Source organism: Propithecus coquereli, unplaced genomic scaffold, assembly GCF_000956105.1.
Source record: "Propithecus coquereli isolate 6110/MARCELLA unplaced genomic scaffold, Pcoq_1.0 Scaffold544, whole genome shotgun sequence".
NCBI classification, from domain to species: Eukaryota; Metazoa; Chordata; class Mammalia; order Primates; family Indriidae; genus Propithecus; species Propithecus coquereli.
In genome coordinates this window covers 23,763-45,257 of record NW_012151330.1, presented here as the reverse complement: position 1 = coordinate 45,257, position 21,495 = coordinate 23,763, and the positions used below count along the sequence as shown (strand labels likewise).

At 42.1% G+C, this 21,495-nt stretch overlaps 2 protein-coding genes across 2 annotated transcripts in view; both read left to right on the top strand.

The window, feature by feature from the left end:
• LOC105820900 (zinc finger protein 39-like) overlaps nt 1–20,586 on the top strand; it is a gene marked incomplete at its 3' end in the record, with an annotated part of 81,018 nt that extends 60,432 nt beyond the window's left edge. The window contains exons 3-5 of the mRNA XM_012657470.1: nt 4,470–4,596; nt 4,845–4,937; nt 20,387–20,586. Coding sequence (XP_012512924.1) covers nt 4,470–4,596; nt 4,845–4,937; nt 20,387–20,586 — 420 coding nt within the window. The remainder of the gene's footprint in view (nt 1–4,469; nt 4,597–4,844; nt 4,938–20,386) is intronic.
• Nucleotides 7,495–9,215, top strand: LOC105820921 (zinc finger protein 33B-like). The gene has a single exon (XM_012657488.1). It carries the CDS (start codon nt 7,673–7,675, stop codon nt 8,900–8,902), a length of 1,230 nt encoding a protein of 409 aa, XP_012512942.1. The 5' UTR covers nt 7,495–7,672; the 3' UTR covers nt 8,903–9,215.
• Nucleotides 20,587–21,495: the final 909 nt, after the last annotated feature.

Here is a 21,495-nt window from a genome sequence, read left to right as displayed (position 1 = left end):
ATGTGTGTGTCTCTTGCAGATATTTTCTCCAAATCTTTGTGTAGCTTGTCTTCTCATTCTTATGACATTGTCTTTTGCAGAGCTGAAGTTTTTAATTTTAATGAAATCTAGCTTATAAGTCATTTCTTTCATGGATCTTATGGATCTTTCTTTAATTGGTGTTATATCTAAAAAGTCATTACGTACGTACGTAATCGTGTGTGTACATATGCATAAAAGCATATACGATTGTATGCATTGTCACTATTATGCGTACAAACTATTATCTTTTAGATTGATTAAGAATAAGAAAAACTCAGCCTGGGTAACATAGTAGACCTTGTCTCTACAAAAAATAGAAAAAAATTAGCTGGGCATGGTGGCATGCACCAGTAGTCCCACGTATTTTGGAGGCTGAGGCAGGAAAATTGCTTCAGCCTAGAAGTTTGAGGATGCAGTGAGCTATGATTGGGTCACTGCACTCCAGCCTGGATAACAGAGAGTCCCTGTCTCAAAAGAAAAGGGTAAATTTTTCCTGAAGTGGAAGATCCCTGAAAAAAAAAGAAAAAAACTAAAAGTGTATATGTGTGTGTGCGTGTGTGTGTGTGTGTGTGCGCATGCGCGCACGTATTTGAGACAGAGTCTTGCCTCCCAAGTAGTTGGGACTACAGGCGCACACCACTATGCAGGGCTAATTTTTTCTCTTTTTACTTCAGATGGGGTCTCTTGCTCAGGCTGGCCTAGGACTTCTGGCCTCAAGTGATCCTCCCACCTCGGCCTCCCAGAGTGCTAGGATTACAGGTGTGAGCCACCGCGCCTGGTCCACTTACTGTCTAATGCTCTTCCTTTCTTCATATAGATCCATGAATCAGACCTATACCTTTTCCTTCTCTCTGAAAAATTTCTTTTAACATTTCTTGTAAGACAGGTCTACTGATGGCAACAAATTCCTTTAGTTTTCATTTGTCCGAGGAATTATTTTGCCTTTACTTTTGAAGGATGATTTTAGAGGGTACAGAACTCTAGGTTGGTGGGTTCTGTTTTTTAACACATAGAATGTTTTACTCCACTGTCTTCTTGCTTACAGAATTTTTTGAGGAGATGTTTTATTTTTTTATTATCTTTGTTTCTCTGCAGGTGAGGTGTTCCCTCCCCAGCTTTCTGTTTTTCTTAATATTTGATTTCCTATATTTTAAAAAATATTTGCCTAGTTGGAGATGTTTGGCATTTACCCTGCTTGATGTTCTCTGAGCTTCCTGGACCTTTGATTTTGTGTCTGACATTAATTTGTGGAAGTTTTGAGACATTATTGTTTCAAACATTTCTCTCTCCTCTCCTTCTGATGTTTTCATGACTATTACTTTGTTTTATTTCTGTATTATCAGTTTTATAGTTGTCCCACCATTCTTGGATGTTGTTCTGTTATTTTCAGTGTTTCTTCTCTTTATTTTTCAGTTTTTGAACTTTCTATTGATGTATCCATAGCTCAGATATTCTTTCCTCAGCCATGTCCAGTCTTTAGATAGCCAGTCAAAGACATTATTCATTTCTGTTATAGTATTTTTGATCTCTACTATTTCTTTCTTAGGACTTCTGTCTTTCTGCTTATATTGACCTTTGATTTGGTCAATCTGTTCTTGAATGGCATTTACTTTATCCATTAGAGCCCTTAGCTTATTACTCAGACTTTCTTCAAATTCCCTGTGTGATAATTCCAATATCCTAACCTTGTTCTGTTGCTTGCTCTGTCACTTCAAATTGTGTTTTTTATCATGCACTGTAGTTTTTTTCCTTATAGCCAGACAAGATGTACCAGATAAACGGGACTGCTATGTATATACATGCAGGGATGTGGCGAGGTTTGGAGAAGGGGTAGCTGTCTTAGTTTGTTCAGGCAGCTCTAACCAAGTACCTTGTACTGGGTAATTTATGAACAACAGAAATTTATTTCTTACAGTGCCAGAGGCTGGAACGTTCAAGATCAAGGTGCCAGTAGACTTGTCTGGGGAGGACCCTTTCCTCATAGATGGCACCTGCTAATGTGTCCTCACATAGTAGGAGGGGAACAGAAGGCTCCCTTCAGCTTATTTTTTAAGAGCAATAGCCCACTGTTCCCTCATGACCTAATCACCTTCCAAAGGCCTCGCCTCTTGATTCTAGTGCCTTGTAGATTAGGTTTCCATGTATGGATTTTGGGGGGACACAGACATTCAGACTATAACAAAAGTTTTCTGTAGTCCCATCAGTAGGTCTCATTCTTTTAGTTAGCCCCTCCCTCTGGACTGTGAATTTCACAGGTGTTATTCTGTTTCTTTTTGTTTGTATTTTAGGTGGGATATGATAGCTGAAGTAAGTTGGAGTTGGGTGTTTCCCTTCACCCAGGTCATTAAGGCTCTGGTAATACTAGACCAGATAAGGCTCTAGTTAAGTAGTTTCTCTTGAGAGCAGGCCTTGTTAAAAACAAGACCATACTTTTGCATATTTCAAAATAATTTGCCTTTTCCCCTCTTGCAGGTAGAAGCAGAAGGGGAGTTTTCTCCAATATTTATTGTAGAAGCCCAGTCAAGCTCCTAGAGGTAAATCTCACAATATCGTGGAAGTCCCCCCGTGACTGGGTCCTCCTGGAGTTTTTTAACTCTCAGAGTTGTCCACCCTGAGCCCCTAGCAACTCGTTAGTTACAATTCATATTTTTCCTACTCCTGCGCTGGTTCCCGTGGCAGTTTTTGCTAGTGAATCTCTGGTGCTGTGACCCATGACTTTCTACATTTGCCTCTCGTCTGTCCAGCTTTGGGGACAGAGTTTGTCCTGTGTCCTCTCTCTCTCACAGATCCAAGAAGAGTGGATTTTTCAGTCTCTTCAGCTTTTCATTTGTTGTTAGGATGGAATGATGACTTCCAGGTTCCTTATATGCAGAAATAGAAGCCAGGAATGTATTTCTAAGAGTGCTTTGTCAATGTCTATGTGGATAATCAAAGGTTTTTCTTCATCTGTGAGCATGATGAATTCATAGATGAATGTGATTAATTATATTAGTAGATGACTTAATATTGAGCTTTTCTTTATTTGTGGGATAAACTTAGAGGCTTTCCTCTTGTTCTTCACAGTCTGTTTCTCTTTATCTTCAAATATTAGTGTTTCTACAAATTCTGTAATTATTCCTGTTTTTCTTTCAATCTTTTAGGTTCATTCACTCTGATAGCTTCAGATCCCATTGAAATTCTGATACTTTCTAAATCTTTATCTTTTGCTTAGATGTCTTCAGAATTCTAGAATCATATATCCAACTGCTAGTTGGATACCCTACATATGACACCTTAGATATTTCGAATATGGTGTGTCTAAGTCTGTCACTTCAGCTCATCAGTCATTCTTCAGTTTTCCAAATTTCACTTTACAGTACCAGTTCCTACCGAGACACGATCATGCAGATAGCCTGGAGGTGAACCTCTCCTTTTTACCCTCTGCACAGCAAGTTAGTACCAGATTATGTTCCTGCTTTTTCTTTTCCTTTTTTCCTCTTTTAGGATTGCTTCCCTATTCTGTATTCTTACTGCTTTGTGTCCTTATACAGGTGGTTATTAGTCTCCCTGTTTTCTTCACATCTGACTCTCCCTTAAGTCTTTCCCCTTCTCCTTCTAGGGGATGATTGTTAAAAGGTGTATCTGGTTGTGTTACATACTTGTTCTTACGACCTCATTATTTACACACTGTGGTTTGGGAAGTAGCAGTGTTCACTCTGGAGTGGACACAGCAATCTTTTGGCACGTAGAAAGGAAATTTTGGGATACCCATATACATGCTTTTAATTTATAATGAAAATAAATAAGTGCATAAAGTATTTTGGTTTTTGAACGAGCTGAAATATTTAAGTGCAAAACACTCCATAATCACTTCTTTCAATATTGCCTTTATCTCTCACTGCGGCCCAGCATCATTCACGCAGATACGGTGCTTTGTGTAGTTCCACGAGTGTGGTGGCTGCTCCTTGTGTCCTTGTGACTGGACTCTAGTTATGAGAACACATGGTTCACATGGAAGAGCAAATATCTTTGGTTTTTCAGTGAAGTGCAACCTCATAATACAAAATAGAACTATGTTTTCTCCTTTCTTACCCCAGCCTGCATTAATCTTGTGCCTCCATTACATCATCAACCACATTATTCTAAGTATGTATTTGTACTTACGTCTTCATACTAGATCGTAAACTCCTTGGAGGAGCAGAATTTTATTCATGCTTTTTATTCATTATAAAAAGGATGATTCTAGATCTATAAGGCAAACTTTGTAATGGTATCTTGTTAGCAAAAAAATTAGTGGCAGGATATTTCTATTGTGATTGTTCTTTCTCCCACCATATAGTGTACAAAGAAGCTGCATCTTATGTAAGATGCATATAAGACACATACAAACACGAAAGAGTGAACTCCAAGATCCCTGTGCTTGTGTGCCAGGCTGATGACTTGAGTCGAGGAGAAATGTGCTTTTACAGGGGTTGGTGTTGTTTGAGGACGTCGCTGTGGACTTCACCTGGGAGGAGTGGCAGGACCTGGATGATGCTCAGAAGACCCTGTACAGGGACGTGATGCTGGAGACCTACAGCAGCCTGGTGTCCTTGGGTGAGCAAAACTCCCTAGTAACTCCCAGGAGCAACACTTTCTTCCTTGTTGATAAATATAGGAACGCTTAATAAGGTTTTATGGTATTTAGGTGTAAGATTCTAGTCTGTGAAGATTGTGTCAACCCTCAGTCACAAAGGTTCGAATTGGCCCCTTCATTGCACAGCTCCTGAAGCCAAGCTGTTGTCATTCTGAAATGGACCTGACTTAGCAGTTTGGCCAAGTCTTACATTATATCCCATTCCCAGGGCACTGTGTCACCAAACCCGAGGTGATCTTCAAGTTGGAGCGAGGAGCAGAGCCATGGATGGTAGAAGAGTCCTCAAAGCAGAGCCTCCCAGGTCAGTCAATGCATACTGGGCAGGGAAGCCTGGAAGAGTAAACCCGGCAGACATTAGCAGTGTTGACCTATTTTCACCAATTTTTTCCCCCCAGGTTCTAACCTGAGGACAGCTGGTCTGTATGAATTACGTAGTATTCAAGGAGGGCTCTCATGCCTATATCCCTGCCTTTTATTTTGCTGAGTATTTTAAAATATTTACTCAAAATCTAATCCCTATCCTTCTCTTATTAGACATTTTTCTTTGCTATTCATTTTTTCAGTTTTCTTGTTGCCCTCTCTTCCTCCATTGTCATGGACTGTTTTTTTCAGACATTTGTTCATTCATCTTTCTTTCAGCACATCTTAATCGATCAGCTTTTTAGCACTTGTAATTTTATGGTTGTACTTATAACAGTGATGATCAAAATAATGTCCCTTTTTACTTAAGTTTACATTCTGATGAGAAAGAAACAGGAAAATAATATACGTTAAGTAGTTGTATAAAAACCTTGAGAAATGTTTAACCTGAGTGAGAGAGAAAAAAGTGGGATGTGATAATTTAGGAAGGGTGGTGAGAGAAGGCAGTTTGAGAGTGATTATTAAGTGTTCACTTTGGCATAGCTTCAGATTGAGCTGTTTTCCACTTTCGACATATAATAGGTGAATTTAAAATATATATTTGAGAGTGGACATCACTATTGGAGATACAAATTTGGAAATTGGTAACTTAAGGCTGCTATTTTGAATTTTAATTATAGAAGTTACCTGTGGAGTTGATAAAATGAGAAAAGTCCAGAAGTGAGTTTTCTGTACCATAACATCAGAAATCCTGACATTGAGGAATACCCAGCATAGACATATGGAAAAAGATAGTCCTGGACTTGGTAGGAGAACCAGGAGAGTCTTAGTTCCAAAGCCGATTGAAGCAAGGGTTTCATGTGGAAGAGCCCAGATTTCTGCTTGAGAGTGGAGTTTGTAGTTAGCATTTCCCCTTATCTTTGTGGAAATCATTCTAAAACAACAAAGAGGATGAGAAATCTACAGGAGACTCCATTTTTTATGAAACTTGGAGACAACTGAAATTCTAATGCATAAGCATAAAATGCCTTCAAAAGCAGTGAATTATCAGGCATGGGTGGGTGTACCAGGAGTGGGTGGGAGAAAAGAACACCAGAGCTGTTGATTTCAGAAGGAGCTGGAGAAAAAATTTTTCAAATATGGTGGACGCAGTCTGGGTTGCAGAACCCAATCATTTAGAGTAGCGGGGGGATGAGGTGCCCATGGTAAAAGACTGGAGCTTCATATATCTGTTGTACTTCTGAGAAGCAAAAGGAGTTGGGTTAAGTTAGAAATTCGCAAGAAGCAGTCTTCACGTAGTGTGGAGAAGATATTTTACATTTGAAAACCTCTTAGATGCGTATACCTGTTCCCAAGGAAGAGTGAAAACTAAAGAAACACTGGTGTAAAATCCAGTCCCAAAGCCATATTCTGGCTTAGGTGACTTGCAAAGGCCATCTTCTGTACCTGCAGATAGCTGATTCAGGAATACCTTAACATCTTCAAAGCAGAATAATGAAAAAAATACCAGCATGAGGCACCTCCCATTGTTACAAAAGTAAAATAGAGAAAAAGAACAGAGAAATCAAATGTCACTTGATAACTACTTAGTTGAAAACTACAACTAGGCAGTAGGTAAATATTTGAAACATTTCTTCTTGAATTTAAAAAGAAAATTAAAATTAAGCAGGGAAAAATATGATTCAGATTAGAAGATCCATTAATGTAATTTCTTATGTCATTAAGTCCTTAGGAAGAACAAGCATGTACTTATAAAATCAGTTCTGATTATTGATTTTTATAAAATTTTATGCCACTAGGATGGAAAATAACTTCTTTACCTTTACATGAGCATTCCATAAGAAATGCTTAGGTGTGAATCATGGATATGGTGGTTTTTTTTCCCTAATTTCAGATGTCAATATAGTTGATGACATAATGGAGAGGAGCCAGGAAATTCACAGTAGACATCTGTGGCAAGGTATAATCACCAACAGCAAAACATCAAATGAGGAGAGAGTTGAATTAGGAGAAGCACTTAATTTGAGCTCAAACCGTATTCTAAATCTGATGATAAATAATGAAAACTATTCAGGGATGAGTCCTGTGGAGTTTAATGTACATCAGAATGGGTTCGTCCCTATTGAGCCTGATGAGATGCAGGCTGGAGAGAAACCTGATGGTCAAAGTGTAACTGAGGAATCTCTTACACATCATGAGCATCTTTGTCATCATCACAAGATGCAAACTGAGCAGCAGCTTTTTGAATATAGTAGACACGTAAAAGCCTTCAACACAGAAGCAATGTTCATTATACATAAGAGGGTTTATGTTGGAGAAACCTCCTGTAAATATAATAAATATGAGGGAGACTGTGATAAGTCAGCACTCATTGCCCAGAAGACAACTTTTGAATGTGATGTATGTGGGAAAACCTTCTATAAAAAGTCTAAACTTACTAAACATCACAAAATACACACAGGAGAGAAACCCTATAAATGTAAAGAATGTGGGAAATCCTTCATTAAGAAATCATACCTTACAAACCATCAGAGAACACATACACAGGAGAAACCTTATGTGTGTACCAAATGTGAGAAATCTTTCTGCCAGAAGTCAAACCTAACTGTTCATCAGAGAATCCACACAGGGGAAAAACCCTATGGATGTAATGAATGCGGGGAATCTTTCTGCCAAATGTCAGCCCTTGTCTATCATCACAGAATACACACAGGAGAGAAACCCTATGAATGTATTCAGTGTGGGAAAACCTTCTACCAGAAGTCAGCCCTTGGTGTACATCAGCGAACTCACACAGGGGAGAAACCCTATGAGTGTAATGAATGTGGGGAAACCTTTTACCAGAAGTCAGTCCTCACTGTACACCACAGAACTCACACAGGTGAGAAACCATATGAATGTAAAGAATGTAGGAAAACTTTCTACAATAAATCAGCCCTCACCGTACATCAGCGAACTCACACAGGGGAGAAACCATACGAATGTAAAGAATGTAGAAAAACCTTCGCCCAGAAGTCAAAACTCACAGTACATCAGAGAACTCACACAGGGGAAAAACCCTATGAATGTAATGAATGTAGAAAAACTTTTTGCCTCAATTCAGTTCTTACTATACATCAGAGAACTCACACTGGGGAAAAACCTTATGAATGTAATAAATGTGGGAAAACCTTCAGCCAAAAATCAAACCTCAGGATGCATCAGGGTACTCACACAGGGGAAAAACCCTACGAATGTAGTGACTGTGGAAAAACCTTCCACCAGAAGGCAGTCCTCACTACACATCAGAGAACTCACACAGGGGAAAAACCCTACAAATGTAATGAATGTGGAAAATCCTTTAGCCAGAAGTCAAACCTCAGGATGCATCAGAGTACTCATACAGGGGAGAAACCTTATGAATGTAATGAATGTGGAAAATCCTTCTACCAAAAGTCAGTCCTCGCTACGCACCAGAGAACTCACACAGGGGAAAAACCCTATGAATGTAATGAATGTGGAAAAACCTTTCGCCAAAGGGCAAACTATAGCAGGCATCAGAAAATTCACCTGGGAGAGAAACCCTATGAATGTAATGCGTGTGGGGAAACCTTCTACCAGAAGTCATCTTTCACTGTGCATCAGAGATCTCACACAGGTAAGAAATCCTATGAATGTAATGAATGTGGGAAAATATTCTACCAGAAGTCATCCCTCACCATACATGAAAGAATTCACACTGGGGAGAAGCCCTATGAATGTATCGAATGTGGGAAAACCTTTTGCCAGAAGTCAACCCTCAATAGACATCAGAGAACTCATGGAGGTGAGAAACCATATGAATGTAAAGAATGTAGGAAAGGGTTCTACCAGAAGTCAGCCCTCACACTGCATCACAGAACTCACACATGTGAGAAGGCCTATTAATGTATTGACAGTGACAAGCCATCACCAAAACAGATGTTACAGTACATCAGAGGATATGTACAGGGAATAAATCCTGTACATTTAACCAATGTGAGAAATTTTTCAGCCTTAAATCATGCCTTACTATGTGTCCATCAGAGAATTCACACAGGGAAAAACTCTATGGCTGTAATGAATGTTGGAAAAACCTTTTAGTAAATGTCAAACCTCAGGCATCAGGAAATTCACACAGGAGAGAAACACTAAGAATGTAATGAATATAGGAACACCTTTTGGCTGAAGTCACACTTCAGGTATCAGGGAACTCATATAGGAGAGAAATCCTGACTGGCTATGTGTTCTTCAGAATTTGCTTTTTTCTCTTGGACACGCTGCGCATTGCATTTCTCAGCCTCCCCTTAGTGTTGGTGGGCCCATGTAACTGAATTTTGCAGTGGAATATTATGTAAGTGATGATTATTACTCCTAGGCAGGGCTGGATCAGATAAAAACTGCCAGGCAGTCATCCCTGTTTTCTCAGGTCCTCTGGGACTGATCGGCAAATGACCCTCATGGCGGCCTCAGGAGCTATAGGCAGGAGAAGGTGACTATGATTTAAGACTGAAGGAATTGATTAGAAAAAGTAGTCTTCCCATTCCTATCCCCAAATCCTATGTTTGTAATTTATGTGAGTGATAAATAAATACCTATGACTTTGAGCCATTGTATGTGTGATGTTTGCATTACACCACAAAGAGCCCACTGTAGCTTATTCATGGTATGAACTTTTTGAGAGAAATTACCAGCCCTTGCATATCACAAAATTCACACGGGAGAAACCTTTGTTGTCACCTTTTATCCCCAAATTAGTTTATGCAAAAGTAGAAGAAATCATGTGCAGCAGCGAATTGGGAACACCTTGTAAGGCAGGAACGTGTTGTTGAACAGTGATAATGAAGTAAATCATTATAAATATTTCCCCCTCTGCCCCCACATCACACTCAGGGAGCAGATCCTGTTCTCCAACCAGAGGCCACTTTCTCTCTGAGTGCCACCATGGCATTTGACCCCAGTCTTTCCCAAGGCATCAACCCCTTACCAAATTTATGCCAGGCCATGGATGTCACTGATGCCCATGCTTGTCATCACGCACTGCCAACCCTGTCTGCTTCACCACCGCCAGATGGCACTTTAGCTGTGATTCAGTCTAAATCTATTTCGACCTTTGGAAGCTTATTCTGGAGACGTCCTCTCCAGATAGTGCTGATGAATTGTCCGCTTATGTCCCTACAATCAGAGCCATTGACCCTCTAAGCCTAGCAGGTTCAGAATTCTCCTGGTGGCAGCCTCATGCCCAGGACTTGTTCCCCTCCGACTCTGCACCACGTGATTTCAGGCAAGAGCTTCTTGCCCTCCACTCTTCTGAGGCCTCATTTGCGGGAGACCCTGCAGCCAACCTTGTGGTATCTGTTTTCCTCTCCCTGCCCAACTCTGATGTTTTGGCACTCTTGGAGAGACAAGTTAAAAACGGGGGTGATTTCCTTCCACATCAGGAAATCACCCCCCTTTTTAAGGACGATGCAAGAAGGATCAGGGACTTAGCCTAGAGAATGGCCCAAAAGATCATCTTTGAGGCCCTTGCATTATTCCCTGACAGACTGGCCGTGTGACTTTCTAGGTCGTTCACAGAGTTAGACCCCAGACCCTTATCTGAAGACCTCTCTGGGCCCAAAAGATCATCTGTCAAGTGACTCAGGGAGGTCTTCAGAAAAGGGGCTGGGATCTAACTCCATAAACGACCTAGAAAGTCACACGGCCAGTCTGTCAGGGAATAATTCAAGGGCCTCCAGTGTGAGCCTGGGTCCAAAACATCTGGAACACGCCCTGACAGTACTATTGAGCAAGAAACTTGAGGAAATCAATGAGAGATTTCTGAGACTCTGCATAATTCTTGGCGTTCTATCAAGCACACAGTGCCTCTTCCTCAGAAATCCCACAGGCAAAAAAAAGAAATTTGGCACAGTTGTGTTGGGACCACTGCCTGAATACTTCCCAGGAGATTTTCTGTCTTGCAAACAAGATGTTGGAAGCCCATATTAAAAGTATTCATATGAGGATGATGTGGAGTCTTCACCCCAAGATGCCTGAATCCATACAAATCTTTAACTTGAAAGAGGCTTCATGCCAGTTTTTTTTTGCATTTCCAACCTTGCCTCTAACCAACCTTATCTCTGGGGTGGATTCCAAAGACAGGATCTCCAGTCCCCCTAGAGGAAGCTCTAAAGCTTTTCTTGAAGAAAAGGTCAGAACAACAAATTCAGTTCCTAGTCGGTTCACCCCGTCCCTGCCGCCTCAACTGTGGGCAAAGGAGGACAGGGAGCCCTGAGACAATCACCCTCTGATACCAACCATGAGCTGACAGAGACATCCGGGCAATTGAGGATGGCAGACAGACTTTTCTGCCCCTGCTTACAGCAGCAGACAAGACGTTAGAGGAGATGCTTGTGGGAGCAAGTCTTGTCCAACCCTGTCACTGAAGAGACAGCCTCCTTCTGAACATCGTTTCAGAAAGTAATTTGCTTTTGGCAGTGGCCTTCTAACCAGAATAAACCCCAAGGGGGAAGAAAATTCTCTGGGAAAGGCAGCTCCCTACTGTGTCAGGAGTATTCCCCGTTCATGCTCCACAGGGAGCCTGTGCCCCGTCCAGGCTGCACCTGCAGGTGTCAAGTTGGCAGGTGCCTCCGGCTGCCCCACCACTGCTGAAAACAGTGTGTCCCTACCAGTAAGAAAATGCTTCCCGTGCCTTTCCTGAGAGGAAATTCATTTCCCAAAATTAATGTTGATTCTCCCTTTTGAGGATCAATAGATTCCTCTCAACAAATGTCCTAATAAGAGCTGGTGTCTTTTCTTTTTGCTGTGTTGGGGCCACAGGTTTTGGGTAACCTAGAGCTTTTGCTTAGTAAAGACAGGGAGGAGCTAGTTCGCCTCTTCCTAATTGCCTATTTTGTCTTCTAAAAGGTGACCAGTCCCCTGGAGTTCTTGTTGAGGAATGGATATCATGTGCCCCCAGTCCCCCTTTCCTGCCTGAAGTCTGAGAAGACGGGCTCTGTTTCCTACCTCTTAGCTTTGCCTTAATGACACTATATTGCCTCCCACACCTTCCCCCTTATTGGCTGTTTCATGTCCTTTAGAGCAATAAAGAAGATACGTATATATTTCAAAAAATAGGGCTTAGTCATTTCTAAGAAAAAGCTGTTGGTGACCAGAGGATCACACAGGTGGGTGGGAGTGTTTGGGGTTATTGCTGCCGTGGACACTGGGCTGGTTGGGGCAGGTCTGAGGAGCAGGGCAGACGCTGCCCAAGAACCTGTCATGTGGGGCGTGCTCAGGGGTTGGGGAAGCACGGTTGGACTTGATGGTGCGGATTCCATACCAGAAAGTCACCTGGGGAAGTAGTTCCCCTCCCAGGGTATTTCTTCAGGCTGCCTGGACTGGTGACATTTGCACAGCAGAGGGACCACCCAGCTGTCGGGGCAGGAATGTCACCAAGGCAGCCGCTTCCCTCCTGGGTAAAATAAAACTGAGAGTAAGGAAAAAATCTGAGAAAGGAAAATCTGAGTAAGGAAAAAAGCTGAGAGTGAGCCAAAAATCTCAAACATTATGTAAAACTCAAGACAACATAGTCAATCGTCCATTTAAAAAATGTATTTATTTGAAAGAAAGTAACTTGCAGAAAAGTTGCATGAACGGTAAACAACAGCTAACCCTCTATCCAAATTTACCTGTTTTTAACATTTTGACCCATTTATGATCTCTCTCCTCTCTCTCCCTCTCCCTCCCTCCATCCCTTTTTCTCTGTTCTCTCTTTCTCTCTCTCCCCCTCTGCACACACACAGAAAATATGCATACATTCCTGAATATTTATAAATATATTTCATACATCATGCACTTTCTCCTTGAATATTTCATTGTGTATTTCTTAATAAAAGGATATTCTATTATATACTCAATTATTCCCTTCAGTAAATTTAGCATTGGCTTAAAAATTTTAACTAATTTCTTATCCATATTCCAATTTTATAATTTTTGGTAATATCCCTTGTGGCTTTTAAAAAAAATCTCCATTACAGGATCCAGTCTAGAGTCACATATTGCATTTAGTTGCTATTTGTCTTTAGTTGCCATTAATTTGAAGCAGTTTCTCTGTATTTTTTTGGGCATGGCCATTTTTGAAGAATATATTCCATGTGACATTTTATAACCTCTTCTCACCTGGAAATTTTTTGATGGAGCTTATCTTGCTCAGACTTCAAAGGATGTTTTCACATTTGTGAGTACAGGCACCTAAGAGGCTGTCAGGACCAGACTTGTTATAAACAAACAAACATATGAAACAACAAACAACAATACCAGAGATGCAAGGCCACATGGAGAGGTTTTTCTGAACACAGAGACCTCCTGTAGTCACGGGAGGATAGGGGAGAAGAGGCACGCTTTGGGCAGGGACAAGAGGGAAGCCATGGATGCAGGAGAAGACAGGCAGAGGAGGAGTTGTCACTGGTAAACTCACGTGGAAGGGAAGGAAAGGGTCAGTGTCTGGGGCCAAAGGGGATTCATCAGACTCAGGCAGTGTGGACGAGCAATGTAAGGAATTGACACACGGCTTACCTTCAGCAGTTTGTGATCTAAGTAGGGACACTCTAAGGGTACAACTGTTAAATGGCTGGCTAACATGGGGAGAGAAAACAAATACATACACCATCAACAAAAGTGACATCATTGTTTTCAAAAGTATAGAGGAACCAATAGGAATTGTGGTGAAAAGTGAGAAAGTAGTTGGGAAAAAAAATCATAAAACTTTTCATGGAGGAAGTAAACACAATTGTGATTCAAAACAAAAGGCATCGCTAAATACAGTTTCAATTGTGTTCATTAGAGGTGACGTTATTCTAAAGACAAGCCTGCTCCCTAAATCAGGATGGGTCTGGTTGTGCAGGTTGTGGTTCAGCACCATTGCTCTGTAAAACTGAGGTAGAATTTTAAAATTTTGGGAAGGGGAGAGGGAGCGGCAGGGCGGGACATTGTGCGGGTGGAGAGGGCTGGATTTGAGAGCGCTTAGGGGCAGAATAGCCTAAAAGGGATTTGGGGAGAAAGAATTCCTGAAAGTTTTCAAGTGGTTTGCTGTGGGTGTGCCATGCCCTTGTCCCCCTTGTTGTCCAGGCTACGCTGTCCTTCAGTGACTGGTGACATGGATCCTTCTGAGGAAGCAGGGAGGGGTGGGCTGCTGGTTGTGCACAGGTGAAACAGCCGCACGTGGGAGAGCTGGAGTTGAGGCCAGTGTAGATCCTGGGCGTGTAAGTCCCTGGGCACACCCGACTTTCAAAGGCTGTACGGGCCGTGGAAGAGAGAGGAGTCAGCGCAGAAGGCCGCGGTCCTGTGGGGAGGCAGGCGCTTCCTCAGGTGATTCCGTCGACCCAGGGTCCTAAGTGCTGGGATGGAGACTGTGCAGGGCCGGCAGGAGCGTGGGCGGGGGGCAGGGAAGAGAGGGCAATGAGGAGTCATTTAGCGATTTTCTCCAATTTTAAATTTATTAAGGTATCGATAGAATGCGTGAACATTCAATTACTTTTTAAAAAATCAATAAAATTCTCCTTAGGATCTAGGCCTCTAACCACCCAGCTTTCCTCTTTATAACTGATCTTTCTTTCAAATTTAAAACCAGAAGCAACATATGGAGAGTCGTCTTTCCTTAACTTTGGCTGTGCATGGAGGAGGAGGAGTATAGTAGGTAAACTTTAGGGTCCTGCAGCAATTCTTGCAGAACTAGAGAGAGCAGAAACTACCAGGAGGCTTCCACTACCTCTGAGCAGAGACACTGGGTTAAGAAAAAGGGGATGAAATGATAACTGATGCTGGGGGCCCCGAGAATGCGAGGCCTCACTACAGAAGGAGTCAGGGCAGGACCATCCTTCAGCACAGCAGTCTCGGGGCCTGGCTGGAGTGTCTAAGCCATCTGGACTTAGAATGGGCTTGTGAGTTCTGTCGGGATGGGAGAGTTTAACTTTCTGACAAAATACTTTGCACGAAGCCTGTCCAGTCTGCACAATTCAGGACGTTGCTTCACGGTTCCATACCACTGTAAGGAGTAACAGATATGACCTGTATTTCACGTGGGTTTCATAGGTAGGAGGCACTTTACACATTTGCTCATGGCATCTTTCAACACTCGACCTGATTGTTGGACCATTTCTTAGATGGGAATTCTGAGGTTCATATCGCATACTATTAATACTTCATCCATAGTCACAGCTGCAGTGTCACAGATCATGGTTAGTGTTGCTTTGTGATGAGTTTGGTAGATTGACTTGAAATTGGCAGAGACGGAGTTTAGTTATATATTTTCAAGTTGAAAAGTTACAAGCACCAATGTAGAAGTAAGAATTACTAGTTCATTAGGAAATGGCCAGGTCATTCCACACCTCGCCATGTGCACAGACTGTGTGTGCCTGTGGCTGTGTGTGACAGGCATGTGCCAGGTCAGCGGTGATGACAATCCGACTGTGGCCGCAGACTTGGAGTTTTCTATACACATCTTCCTCGGTGTCGGCATCTTGACTACGCTTCTCCAGACGCTGGCATGGAAACCCCTGGCCAGAACGGAACATCCGTGGTGATTTGGGGATGGTGTTTTAGGATACAGCCATGGACTTCACCCAAAAAGACTGGGCCTTGCTGAACATGCCCCAGAGAAAGCTGTTCATGGATGTGAAGCTGGGACACATGAGCCATCGGGTCTCCACAGGGGCCTGTCAGCATTCGTTTATCATCAACAAACGTCAAGAACAGCTTCCCGTATCACTCCCTGCCACTGGTGGCAGGAGAGATGAGCAGTTGCTCAGTGGGTGTAGAATTTCAGTTTTGCGGACATGAAAAAGTTCTATAGATCTGTTGCACAAGAACATGCATATAGTCAATATTACCATACACAACACCTAAAAATAAGTAATTGGTAAATTTTATATTATGTGCTTTTTTACCACAATGAGAAAGACCCTTAAAATGATACCTCAGTCCATTATTCTTCAATGTATCTCAGGGTTATAATCAATGTACTGGTTAAGAAAGAAGTCACTGCTCTGAAAGGTATCCAGAGCTCATCAGGTAGCTCCTGTCCCATCCCCAGCTGTCCTGATGAAGCTTTCCCTTACAGAAAATGTTTAAGGTTAGGGTTAGGGTTAGGGTTGGGGGTTAGGGTTTAGGGTTAGGGAAGCATACATGTTAATAAATGAACAACCTGCTGTTTTCTTTCAGTGAATTGAAGTATTTCACAAGCGTATGCCTTTACATTAAGACCTACCCACCTCCTGCGAAAACATGTTTCTTTGCCTCTTAGTAGCTTTAAGGCCTAGTGCAATACCTGGTTGTAAAACACAAATGCAAGCATACTTGTGAAATATGCATTTTTATCTGATTTATTTTAGTGAATGGAAGCGTTTGAGAAGGAACTTGTTTGAGCAATATGAACTAACCATTTGTGGGGAAAACATTTCTCTTTGCCTGTTTGTTGCTATGAGGTGAACATGAATATATTTCTCTAGTGTACAAAGGGAATCATAATTGTCAACAAATGAACAAAAGCTGTTTCTTTCAGTGAATTGAAGTGTTTGCCAAGGAAATATCCTTTTATTATTATCTAACCCACATACTGTGAAAAAATGTTTCTTCTTCATGCTCCCTCTGAAGGTGCTAGAGAAGGATCTCTTCCAGCCTCTTTCCAGGTTCTGGTAGTTTCTTGGCTTGTGACAGTAAAGCTCCAATCTTTTCAGACCTTCTTCTCTGTGTGCATATGTGTCTGAATTCCACTTTTTATAAGGTCACGATCATAGTGGAAGGCTAGTCCTAATGACTTCATCTTAACATGATCATCTGCAAAGATTGTATTTCCATCTAAGTTCACATTCGCAGGTACTGGAGTTAGGACTTCAACACATAAATTTTGGGGAACACAACTCAACCCATAACAGTGTCTCTGCCTCTTCTAGTGATCTCCATATCCTTGCCTGACCCAGGTACCATGGCCCCGCCCAGGGCAACCCATCCCCCTCCCGGGTGCCCCAGGCAGATCACAGCAGAGCCTGACTGCTGGGCTTGGGGTTGGTGCTGGGGTCCTTTGCCCAGTGATCGCTGGGCAGAGACCATTCTAGGGTTTGGATGCTGAAGTTTTGAAGGTAGGAAAAAACAGAGGCCTGTCTTTGGGCACTAACAAATAAGGAGCCCCTCTACTGGGGGAATCTCATATTCTCTATGTTCTGGGCAGGAAGAAATACTTGCAGCCCAGGCCCCCAAAGGCAAAGGCCCTTTCTGGCTCTGAGAGGCATTTCTCCTGCCCTGTGTGCCTATGGGGCCCCTGAGGTTTTGTGGGGAGACTCAGCAGATCCAGATCCTGGTCAGCAGGGGCAAGGCAGGTCTCAGAATATATCTTTAGGCCGGGCGCGGTGGCTCACGCCTGTAATCCTAGCTCTCTGGGAGGCCGAGGCGGGCGGATTGTTTGAGCTCAGGAGTTCGAGACCAGCCCGAGCAAGAGCGAGACCCCGTCTCTACCAAAAATAGAAAGAAATTAATCGGACAACTAAAAATATATAGAAAAAATTAGCCGGGCATGGTGGCGCATGCCTGTAGTCCCAGCTACTCAGGAGGCTGAGGCAGGAGGATCGCTTGAGCCCAGGAGTTTGAGGTTGCTGTGAGCTAGGATCATGCCACAGCACTCTAGCCCGGGCAACACAGTGAGACTCTGTCTCAAAAAAAAAAAAAAAAAAAAAAGAACATATCTTTAGTGTCCAGAGTGGAAGGGTTGTGGATGGAAGCAGATGCAGCATCCTCAGCTCTAACCAACTATAAAATACTACTGTGAATCCACTTCCTGGAGGTGACCTGTGGGGCACCTCAGGCTGATGTATTTATAACAGTGTCTGTGTGGCTTGTGAGCCTTCTTGTGGGACCTGCGCCACCTTGTAATCAGACAAGCAACCCCCACAGCTGGGATGCCTCACCAGTGTGTCCAGGGACACATGTTCATTTGATTCACAAAGTTTCCCTGAGGGTATCTGGAGACCTGGCTCTGGGCGAGAACCTGAGTGCACAGCCACCTAGAGGCTCTGTGATCGCAAGAGAGTCACTTAGCCATCTGCACCTTGCCTTCCCCCCTGCACATGGGACTAGCCACACCCAGCAGAGTTGCTGTGAGTCCCCCTGAGCAAGACACCTGCACGTGGTGGTGCTCAGACAAGCTGACTTCTCTTTCTTAGGACGGGGTAACCGTCAGAGACTCTGTGCAGAGCTGTGGATTATGGCAGGGCAAGGTTCAGAAGACCCTGTGAGCCCTGAGGAGGTGTCACTGGTCATTGTGCATCTGTGAAGGCATCAGGGAGACGGTGACCTTGACCTGAGATGACGAAACGGCCAGTGGGTTTAGGAGCTGGTGGGCAGTGTGGCTGGAGCACGTGTCCAGAACGTGGCTGGCCAGGCCCAGGCAGTGCCGGACTGTGGAAGGACGTGAACGTGAATGCCAGGCTAAGGGGACACCATGGGGAGAGAGATTACCCTGTTGGTTTTCTTCTCACTATCCTGATACTGTCATTTGCAGAAACTTTGAAGTTTCGATGAATCCCAATTTCTTTATTTTTTCTTTTGTCTTCTGCGCATTCAATGTCATACCCAAGACATCACTGAGAAATCCAATGCCAATAAGCACACAAATGCCACCATGATCTGACCAACCAGAGGGAGTCCACTCCCACCTGGCCCAGCAGTGTCCCTGTCGATTATCCTATTTCCTTATTCAACTCACTTCCTGCCCCTACAAACCACTGTCAATCACAAATCTGTTTACCATCTCTGTAGTCTTTCCTTTTCCATAATATCACAAAAATGGGACCATATAGTATGTGATCTCTTCAGACTGACTTCTTTCACTTAGTGATGTGCATGTCACATTCGTCCATGTCTTTGCACAGCTTCATGGATCACCCCTTTCTCTTTCTGAATAGTGTTCCATTCCTTGGATAGGCCCCAGCTTGGTTATTCATTCACCTATTGAAGTTCATCATGACTTCTTATTTGGTCATTATGAAGAGAGCAACTGTACATAAGTGCATATTGGTGTTTATTCGAATGTAAATTTCCAAAGCAGTTGTCTAAATATCTAGGAGTGCAGTTGTTGGCTTATATGATGAGACCATGTCCAGCTTTGGAAAAAACTGCCCAACTGTCTTCCTGAGTTGCTGTACCATTATGCATTCCACCAGTAATGAATGAGAGTTCCTGTTGCAATTTCTGTTGCATTTTAAAGAAGATTTTTAGCCGTTTAGTGCTATCTCATTGTCATTTTAATTTGCTTTTCCCCATGATAAGCAGTGTTGAGAATTATATTGAATGCTTGTTTGCCATTTGTATATCTTCTTCGATGAAGTGTCTGTTCATATCTCTACTTTTTAATTGGGTTGTTGAGTTTTAGATTTTTTGTATATTTTGCATAAAATTCCTTTTTAGATGTGTTTTCTAAATATTTTCTCTCAGTCTGTGGCTTGTTTTTTGGTTCTCTTAATAGGAACTTCTACAGAGTAGACATTTTAAATTTTAATAAAGTCTGCATTATCAATTTTTTTTTTCATGAAGTAGCTTTTGGTGTCGTATCTAAAAGCTCATCGCCCAGCCCAAGGCCATGCAGATTTTCTTCTTGCAACTTTGCATTTGTAAATTTACATCTATGAACAATTTTGAGTAATTTTGGGGGTATGTTATGAAGTTTGTGTCTACGTTCATTTTTTTCCATATGGTTTCCTATTGTCCTGTTGTCATTTGTGCAACAGAGTTTTCTTTCTCCACTGAATTGGCTTCGTTCCTTTGACACAATTGGTTCTCTTGGGTCTATTTTGGGACTCTCTATTCTGTTCCACTTATATTTGTCTCTTCCTTCACCAATATCACACTCATTTTGTTAACTGTAGCTTTTTGATAAGTGTTTGGATTCAGATATGTAAGTTCTTTAACTTTGTTCTCACTAGTATTATGTCATCTATTCTAGGTTTAGAAACAGATTGTTGATATCTTTGCCTGGAACTTGATTGGAATTTGGCTGAATGTGTAGATGAAAGTAGGAAGAATTGTCATCTTAAAAATAATGAGTGTACTGCTCCTAAATGAGGAATGTGTCTGCATTTATTTATACTTCTTTTGATTGTTCTCAACCATGATTCAAGGTTTTCTGAATGCATATTTGTATATATTTCATTAGATTTATAATTAATGGATTCAATTTTTAGGGTGATACTTTAAATGGTATTTTTAAAAATTTCATGTTACAATTATTTCTATACATTATTGCTGATATAAAGGAAATCAATTGACTTTTGTCTATTGACGATCTATATCTATAATAAAGTGGGCTCTATTTTGGCTTGAATTTCTGAAATTATGGCCTGGAATAATCTAAACACTGAATTTCAGGTATTCACCTGGACTGCTGGGAAGAGGCACAAGGGCCCTGCCAAGCAGAGAGTGATGCACGCTCAGCCCACAACCTGCCTTCCCTGATCCACACGTCAGCCTCTGCAACCCACCACAGACGTCCCACAGTGCGGACAGAGCTTCCCCTCCTCAGGACCCATTCAGGAGAGGCCATGGGGCTCCTGGGGGCTGCAACAGTGGTGAGGACTGGAGCTTCTTCTTCTTCAGAACCCACCCAGGAGAGGGTTGAGGACACCTGGGGGCCATGTGAGGGAAAAGCCTCCTTTCCCAGCCCTGAGTGCTGAGGGGGGAGCTCTGCTACATTTCTGTCTCGTGTAATATTTTAGAAGTCTTGTTTTACAAAAGTATCCCTTCATTGAGGCTTTGACTGTGCATCAACGAAGCATGCCAAAATGTGTTTTACAGAGTTGGGATTGTTCCTGGGGAGAAATGCTGAGATGCAACATCAGGATGGTTGGGGTGAAAGTTGGGGATGGGCAGGTGCCTGAGCCTGAGGTCAAAGGAAACTTGTGTACCCTATGTTAAGGCTTTTATTCATGTTTTAGTGGCTCAGTTTTCTTATAGTATTAGAGTAGGTGAAACATTGAAAAATTGAAGCCAGGCACCTTGCGAGGCCAAGGTGGGAGGATCACTTGAGGAGTTCAGAGACCAGCCTGAGCAACACAGCAAGACCCTGTCCCTATCTCAAAATAAATGGATGAATGAAAGAAAAAGAAAAATTGAAAAGTAGGCATATTAAAATTTACATTATTTAAGTTTAAATATATTATTTATACCTCATAAACAACATTATTTCTTTTGTTGAGAAAGTCACAGTTTAATTGGCAGTATATTTGTAATGATGCATAAAACAATGCCTGTTTTATAAACACTGACATCCTGCATTACATGAACTATATTAACCATATCAAGCTTTGATATTATACCATGAAATCAATTGAAGACAGTTACCCCTCTTGGTTTTTTTTTTAGCCTTTAACCATTTTAAATAAAATTAAAATTTGTTAAAGGTCAGTTAACATTCAGGTGTGAATAAGGCTTTCTCTATTGTTATGACAGTATAGTGAATGTGAAGATACTTTGTGATA